This window comes from Manihot esculenta, chromosome 15 (assembly GCF_001659605.2).
Source record: "Manihot esculenta cultivar AM560-2 chromosome 15, M.esculenta_v8, whole genome shotgun sequence".
NCBI classification, from domain to species: Eukaryota; Viridiplantae; Streptophyta; class Magnoliopsida; order Malpighiales; family Euphorbiaceae; genus Manihot; species Manihot esculenta.
Window position 1 is genome coordinate 24,100,308 of NC_035175.2, and position 9,141 is coordinate 24,109,448.

The 9,141-nt window shown below is 35.6% G+C and overlaps 1 protein-coding gene across 1 annotated transcript; it reads left to right on the forward strand.

Moving 5' to 3' along the window:
- The first annotated feature begins 207 nt into the window (after positions 1–207).
- Positions 208–7,448, forward strand: LOC110602069 (retrovirus-related Pol polyprotein from transposon RE1). The gene is made up of 6 exons (XM_043951390.1): positions 208–283; positions 413–570; positions 667–1,254; positions 1,570–2,262; positions 2,485–3,060; positions 7,167–7,448. The coding sequence occupies exons 1-6, from the start codon at positions 208–210 to the stop codon at positions 7,446–7,448; spliced, it is 2,373 nt and encodes a 790-aa protein (XP_043807325.1).
- The last annotated feature ends 1,693 nt before the right edge of the window (positions 7,449–9,141 follow it).

A 9,141-nucleotide genomic window follows, 5' to 3' on the forward strand; every position in this document is an offset into this window, starting at 1 on the left:
CAACAATGGCCAAACCTCCCTAGCCCGGTTGACCAATCCCAGGCAATAATTGATCCAATAGCAAACCTGTCACAAAAACTATTCCAGTTAATTCAGAATAGCCAAGATGGAAATCAGAAATCAGTGAACCAATTCACTCTTAATTCAGCACAGCCACCGTCCGACATAAAATTGAATGATTCCAATTATGTTGTATGGGCAAAGATGATGGAGATGTTTATCACGGCACTACAAGGAGCCGCGAAAGGAGGAGGCACGGGTGTCCCTTATGATCGGAAAGGAGGTATTTTAGGGTTAGAAAGGAGGGCAAATGACCTTTCTACCCCTGTCTCTTTAAATAAATCTAAATGTGCCTTTGCTTGTTTTAATTCTAACAAGGTACAAAATACTAGTGGGTGGATATTTGATTCAGGAGCCACAGACACTATAACTAATGATTCTTCAGATTTTGTTGTGTCAGCCCCACCCTCAAAATCCAATATTCTAAACGCTACCGGTGGCTCTTTCCCGGTCATCGGTGGTGGTACCGTTTCTATAACCCCCACTTTAAATGTCTCCAACAGCCTCTATGTACCTTCCTTATCTTGCAAATTACTCTTTGTCAGTCAGATCACCAAACAGTTAAATTGCAGAGTACTCATGTATCCTCATTTTTGTGTTTTGCAGGATATTCATACGGGCACGGTACTGGGTCGTGGTACTGAGAAAGATGGACTGTACTATGTGGAGGAGATCTCAAGTACTGGGACAGCTCATTTAGCTCAAGGGTCCTCAACCCGACAGTTATGGCTCTGGCACCGGCGCTACGGCTATCCCTCAAGTGATTATCTTCGTACTTTGTTTCCTGAGTTTAAATCCATTGACATTCCAGTTTGTTCTTCATGCGTGCTTGCTAAGAGTCATAAGAGTACTTATCATATATCCACAAATAAATCTGATACTCCCTTCTCAATAATACACTCTGATGTATGGGGGCCTGCCCCGGAAACTATCTCCCCTGATTATAGATACTTTGTGACTTTTATTGATGATTGCACTCGTGTTACTTGGGTTTACCTGTTAAGACAAAAAAGTGAAGTGGCTGAGAAATTCTGTGATTTTTTCCGCATGATTAAAACCCAATTTCACAAGACCATTCAAGTCCTCCGATCTGACAATGGGAGGGAATTTGTCAATAACCATCTCCAAACCTTTTTTCGGGATAATGGGATCCTTCACCAAACTACTTGTCCTTATACACCACAGCAAAATGGGGTTGCTGAAAGAAAAAATCGACATATCCTTGAGACTGCCCGAGCCCTATTGTTTGAAGCCCAAGTTCCTCCTAAGTTTTGGTCTGAAGCAGTTGCCACATCCATTTACCTCATCAATCGACTTCCGTCTCGCGTCCTTAATTTCCAATCTCCCTTGCATACCTTGTCCTCTCATCACACCATCCCTTCCCTTCTCAACCTTCCACCTAAAATCTTTGGCTGTACAGTTTATGTTCACATTCCTAAAACACACCGCACTAAACTTGATCCATGTGCTCTTAAGTGTGTTTTCTTTGGTTATGGTGTCCATAAAAAGGGCTATCGGTGTTTTGACCCAATCTCTAAACGGCTCTTCATTACCATGGACTGCACTTTTCTGGAAGAGGAATATTTTTTTCCCTCGCCAACTAGCAGTGAGGGGGAGACAACGGCACAATCACCACCACTGCCAAATTGGCTTAGTCAGGAGGGGCCAGAACTTGATCAGGAGGGGCCAGAACTTGATCATTCTTCTCTTCCTGAGTCTACACCAGAACTGGGAGACACTGACCATCTAGTACAGTCCTCGGTCTCAACGTCACAACCAGAACCTGACACCGTAGAATATCCTGAGGAACACACAACTGAGGTATGTGAATCTGAACTTTCCCCTGGTTCTAATAACCTTACTACTGAACCCATTTCCCTTGAGGTTTCTGAAACAGGCCAATATGTCCTACCCCCTCGGAATAATAGAGGAATTCCACCCAGGAGATATGATCCAGAATTCGAGGCAGCCAGGTCCAGATACCCTGTGGCAAATGTTACCAGAGGAGAAAGACTATCACCTCAGTTGGTCAACCTACAGAAAAACATTTGCTCAGAATGGATACCAAAGGATGCCACAGAGGCCCAGAAGGACAAAAGATGGGTTGAGGCGATGGAGACCGAGATGGATGCCCTGGAGAAAAACAAGACCTGGGAAAAATGCTGGCTACCCAAGGGAAAACGACCAGTGGGATGCAAATGGGTGTTTACCATAAAGTATAAGTCAGACGGAACGGTGGACAGATATAAAGCTAGACTTGTAGCAAAAGGATATACTCAGACTTATGGAGTTGACTATTCTGAAACATTCTCTCCAGTAGCAAAAATTGATACAATACGGGTCCTATTCTCTCTAGCTGCAAACCTAGACTGGCCACTTCACCAATTTGATATGAAAAATGCTTTCTTACATGGTGATCTGGAGGAGGAAGTATATATGGATGCTCCACCAGGGTTCATGAGTGGATATAGAAGGGGAGAAGTGTGTCGATTGAGGCGAGCCTTGTATGGGTTGAAACAGTCACCCAGAGCATGGTTTGGGAGATTTACTCAAGCAATGAAGAAAAATGGATATCGACAGAGTAACTCCGATCACACTCTATTCTTGAAGAGGCAAGGAAGGAAGATCACGTGTTTGATTATATACGTGGATGACATGATTATAACTGGAGATGATGTGGACGAAATCAAACAACTGAGGGACAACTTATTCCAAGAATTTGAGATGAAAGACCTGGGGATGCTAAAATATTTTCTTGGAATCGAAGTTCTCAGATCAAACCAGGGAATTCTAATATCACAGAGAAAGTACATTCTTGATCTGTTAACTGAAACAGGAATGATAGATTGCAAACCAGTCGATACTCCGGTAATGGTCAATCACGAGTTGAGCAAGGACTCAAAAGAAGGACCCACAGACAGGGGGAGGTACCAGAGACTGGTAGGAAAACTGATTTATTTATCACACACCAGACCAGACGTGGCATATGCTGTGAGTTTGGTAAGTCAGTTCATGCATGATCCAAAACAAGACCATATGGAGGCAGCATTAAGAATCGTTCGATATCTAAAAGGAACAGCTGGGATGGGCATGTTGTTCAAAAAGAATGGTCATTTTAGTATCAGTGGATATACGGACGCAAGTTGGGCAGGAGATCTCTCTGACAGACGATCTACTTCAGGATACTTTACCTTTGTCGGAGGAAATTTGGTAACGTGGAAAAGTAAGAAACAGAAGGTGGTGGCACTGTCAAGTGCTGAAGCAGAATTCAGGGGAATAGCAAAAGGACTGGCAGAACTCCTATGGATCAGAAAGTTGATGTTTGAGCTTGGATTCCCATCAAAGGATGCAGCTGAACTCCGTTGTGACAACAAGGCGGCAATAAGCATTTCTGAAAATCCAGTTCAGCATGATCGAACAAAACATGTTGAAATAGATCGACATTTCATCAAAGAAAAGTTGGACAGTGGTCTGATATCTTTACCGTTTGTTCGATCAGAGGATCAATGGGCGGACATCCTAACCAAAGCAGTAGCTGGACGAATATTCCATGAGGTTTTGGGCAAGTTGGGTATGCTAGATCCACATGAACCAACTTGAGGGGGAGTGTTGGAAAGAATCCTCTGCCATGATTGTAAATCAATCAGTTGTTGGAAAGAATCCTCTGCCATAATTGTAAATCAATCAGTGATCCTCTGTCATGATTGTAAATCAGTCAGTGATCAAATCTTACCATATTTAGCATAGCACCATTCTAGGACATAATTGAGGGCTCAATCAAAGGTCTAATTGTTCATATCATGTACTATATAAACTCTGTAACTTACTACACAAGAGATAAGAAAATAAAAACAGTTTTCTTCCTATAATCTCAAGAAGTTTTACCAACTGGGTACTCGGGTAAATGAGGAATACTGGCTTTTCAACAACAAGAAGAATCATACCTTATTTGATCGGCTCCCCACCTCACTTAAACGGTAGAAAAATAAGTTTTTCATCCTTTGTCATAGAGCGTCCATGGGTTTTGGAAACCTCCGGACCAATTGAAACTTATATATGGAGATAAGAAAAGATAGGATCAAGTCGAGCCGAAGGGAAAAGGAAGCCTTGGCCTTCCTTCAGAAGATGGCCACGAAGCGAAAGATAGACATAAATATGGTAGTAAGGAATGTCGTGCTAGCCTGGTAGAGTCAATTCTAGGTCGAGCAGGCCAGGAACCCTCGGCGCAGCTTCCATTTGGTCACTTGGGCCCCCTTATTGCCACCCTTAGAACACAATACTTATCTTTAATCTATTTTTCTAACTCACTCACTTTTTCGTGCAGACATGGCCAATAAAAGTAAATTTGTTGAAGCTGCTCGTGCAGCCGGAAAGAAAAAGTTACTGCTTCTAGAATTTATGGACCACCACCAAAGCGTTCATGCCACCAAAAGGAGCCAATTATTGTGCTCTCACACAAGCTCCTGCCATAGCTTCAACCGTGCCTTCAGGGTCTTCCACTTTTCGGTTTGAAGATAGAGTTTGCAGGATCTCTCCTCCCTCCTCCCAACTCTAAAGGCTTATATTAGATTTACTTTTAAAATTTAAATGACTTATTTAATCTATTTTACTAATTAAAGGGGTTTTTTGAATCCAAAAACATATAAGACTCACATAACTGTTAATCTATATTTTAAGGATTAAAAAACAATTTGCCTATAAAATTGTGTTACAAGTTAAAAAGGTTAGTTTTTTTGTAAATTCATTAATTATTCTATTGAGAAGGACAATTATATATATAAAAAAGAGTTTCTATTGATCCAATAATTAGAAGATGCAAGATTAAAAAAAATAAGCACAATAAAAATAATTTAATACACGTAGACCATATATAGATTGTTATAATTCATGTTTATTATTATTTTAATTAAAATATTTTTTATGTAGTAAATATTTTAAGCCAGTGTAAAAACTACAAATCTTTTAATCACAATTTAGCTTCTTGTCAAAATTTAAAATCAATTTTAGAGAATTTTATAATTTCATCCCTGGATATTACTATTATTTACAAATCAATCCCTAGATTTTTAGGAACTCATTAAAAAGTCCCTTACTTTTTTCTCCATTAACTGTACAGTCCCTTCATTCAATTTCAAAGTACTCTGCCATTTAAAAATCAATCAGAAGATAAAAGAAACATTTTAAAATCTCAAATTACCTCTCTCCCGCAACACATTCTCTCTTTCTCAGTTTTTTTTTTTTTTTTTTTTCCATTTTTCTCTCCATGATCTGAGCATTCAAACAAAGAAATAAAAATTATGTATAGTGAAACTACAATCAAATATAAAACAAAACTCATTCTTAAGAAATAACAACAGTCAGATAGAAGTTAAAAGGGCTTCATATCTCATAAACAATATACAAATACATCAAATCTTAATCAAAGTACCAAACCATAGAAATAACAATCCCAAACAAATAATAAATCTCAAATAAACATTAAACCTTCAAACCAAATACATGTTTTGACTTAATCCAGATAACTATTCAATAAAGAAGAACAAAGCAAAAGTCAAAGAAAGAGGCAACGCAAACATCAAACAAGACATAAAAGTCATTGATGAAGGGTAAAATGTGTAGTGGTCAACAGTAGGATAACATGTAGTGGCACAAATGGTTACCAACAATATAGTTTAAATCGATTTAAGATGACCAGTTTAATCTGCATCCTGTATGCCTCATAATGTCTTAATAATCTCATCACATTCATACAACAATGTGTTAAACTTAGCATGTTCATACAGAAAATATTACTCATACATAAAGAGCAATACATATGTCATATATACTGATAATCCAAAAAATAAGGTATGGATCCAACCCGTTAAACCTAGCCATATGAATCAGTAAACATTAAACATGCTCAGTCCATGTGAACTGAGCTCGTATAATGTACTTGCCAAGTTATCTTACTATATACAAATAACCCTGAATCGTAGTATTGTGAGGCAACTCGTTTAGTATATACAATAGCCCATTCTAGAATTGATTGGCTTAATATTAACCAGCCGACTGTCCACTAACTATACCGGATATAGTCGGATAAGTCACCTGCCATACAGATATCCTTGCCAAAGAAGAGGGACAACATATACGGTAGCAGATGTAAGCTAAAGGTCGAAAAAACTTAGAATATAAAGGAAGACAATTAATTAGAATAAAAGGGATAAACTCTGCCAGCCACCTAAAAAATTACCTAGGCATTCGAAACCCAAAAAACCAAGACGGCTATCGGAGAAAGTATTGGATTGTGAGTTATCATTAGGTTAGAGTTAAACATAAATATAACCTTTAAATTTAAACACATAACCTTTAAATTTAAGCTTACTACAAGTTTTCTTTTTGAATCTCTCGATTTCCTTTGTAAATTTAACATAACCTCTAATTTTACATACATAGAGAAATCAAGAGATCTAGAGAATGAGAGTAGAGTGATGAATGAGAAAGACATTAAAAATATTTCTAATTGATTAAGATAATTTTAGTTAATGTTTATATTTTGGCATGTGACAAATGGGTCTCGCATTTAATAATAAAAAATGACATATCATCATCCTACAGCAAAATCATACATTTTAGAATTTAATTTGATAAAATCTATATAAGTTTTTCAATTTTGAATTAATTTATCAAAATTAAAATATTGGAATAATCACCAAAACATATAAATGTTTGGTTTTAAGGTCAATTTTCCTAAGAGAAAGAATTACTCTTCTGCCCTTTAATTCTCACAACTCAAAATTACCCACAAATTCAATGGTCAGTCACTCGTATATTAGTGCTTGTTGGATTTAAACCTACCAATCTATAGTCTTTTAAATAATTTTCAAATAAAATCAAATTCCAAATAAAAATTAAAAAATTTCCACAAAATTTTCAAATGCCAATCTCTAGATACCTATTTCCTGCTTATTTCTTAACAGTCACAATTACTATAAGTATTTGGACCAGTCTTTTCTTTCCACAAGTTTTAGTCAAATTAGCTTACCATCTTTTCCTATAAATACCAAACCATGCAAACTCTACAATTCCACAAATACTAGTTCATCTATTTATCTCTTCATCAGCTAAAGAGAAATTTTCTTCTTAATTATATATTAATGGCTACAAAACTCAATAAGCCATCCAATTTCTTGGTCCTAGTCCTTTTCTGGAGCTTTGTTATTATGCCTTTGTGCACTATTCAAGCTCGACCATTAGCTTCAAAGCATCTTCACTATGGCACTTTGCGTCCTAGTCCTGCTGGAGGAGATCAGCTAAGCACTGAACTTGCTGAAGCACTGCTTGAAGATCTTGATCTTTTTGGAATAAAGAAGGAAGGTCCAAGCAATGGGGGAGAAGGTCATTAAGTCTAATGGATAATTGGTTGAGAGGCTAAAATTGTCTTTCAACCATGAAAGGACTAAAAATATCAAATTTTATTTTTCAATTTAAATTTATACTTAAACTATTATTAAAAAGCTAAAAAATATCATCACTTATCTAGATTTGAAATTATGAATTACAATCTCCTAGTTTATTTGATATTATTTAGTCTTGTTCGATATTTTAATAATATTTCAAAAATAAATTTAGACATAAATTTGATCTTCTTTATGGTTTTAAATATATATGTTGAAAGTTTGGTGTGTTTTTTCTTTGAAATAATTGTTTGATTTGGCTATACATAGCTTGCTGGTCAACTGAAACTTCAGAATTTCAATGCTCTAAATAAATGTAATTTTTCCAATAGCAAGAAAATTTGAGCATAATATATATTCATATTTCATAATATTTCTTAAATAAATAATTATCATGATTACAATTATTCCCGTTGTGAAGAATGAAGCAGCCATACGTTATTACAGAGAAGATTTTTCCTTTTCCTTTTTTGAGACAAAATTGATTTAGCTCTCTTCTAACTTTCATATTTACATAAAAAAAATTTATGGATTTCTTTTATCAGTTTATGGGTAAAATAAAGAGATGGCCAACTTAAAAATTGTTTGGGTTAGCTTAATACAGTAAATTTAGAAACATTTAAAACCTCCAAATTATTCTTAATTAAATTATCTAAAAACCTACCAATAATATTAAACAAAAGTAAAATTCTATGATACTCTCTGCCATCACAATACTGATTATGAGATTTTAAATAATTCTCAAATAATTCAAATCCTTCACTTATTAATTCTCGTTTAAAAACTAATACTTTTTACTTACTAGTAAGATTTATTAAAAGTAGTTTTTATACAACATCATTAATAAAAATAAATATTTATTCATAAAAATTTTATAGTTTCATCTTGGTCATCTGGGTGGAATCTCCAACCAGTTGACTTGATCTTAGAAGGTGGGATGTCTATAGATGATGGCTTGGAATATTATACTCCGTAATCAAACTTGCTAGAAGATTTTTCCAGTAAATCTTTTACTAAAATGTTTTCATGTTTAGCAATCCGATCAATATCAATTCGGAGTTGTCGAATTTTCTCATCTAATTCATCTATTTAAGTTTCAAGTCACTTTAGAACCATAAATTTGAAAATTTTATTAATAGTAGGAATTGTACAGATACACTTGAAATACTTTACAAGAACTCACGAAATGTAACAAACACATTCAAAAACACTCTGAAAGAAAAACTTGACACTTATTTATATCGCATAGCTATTTATATTAATGGAGGAAGTCTTTTAGTCGTCATGACTTACATCTATTCTTTTGTTACTGTTTTAGGGACCACTTAGTGGAGTGCTCAGGGAATCTTTTAATGCTCTTCCTAATTCATAAGCATTCTGATTGTCCATCAATAATTGTTCTGACATGTTTTCATCGTCTTTTGAGTCACCGTCCATCAATAATTGTTCTGACATGTTGTCCTCGTCTTTTGAGTCACCATCCTTCATCCTATCAAAACGTGATTTTGAGCATTTTGTCTTTTCTTTTGAGCTGGTAGATTCTTCCATATCTCCTAGTATATTAAATAATTATTTCTTCAATTCTTCTCTTGGTGCAGACTGTAATAAGTCTTTGAAGAATTCTGATAGATTAGTAGGAGAT

Excerpts from the sequence above, each read along its gene's own strand:
- LOC110602069 (XM_043951390.1), top strand. The coding sequence starts at position 208 with ATGGAGATGTTTATCACGGCACTACAAGGAGCCGCGAAAGGAGGAGGC. Across the intron at positions 2,263-2,484 it reads GACCAGTGGGATGCAAATGG|GAGGAAGTATATATGGATGC; the intron begins GTGTTTACCATA and ends GGTGATCTGGAG. Across the intron at positions 3,061-7,166 it reads TGGCATATGCTGTGAGTTTG|CTAAAGAGAAATTTTCTTCT; the intron begins GTAAGTCAGTTC and ends TCTCTTCATCAG.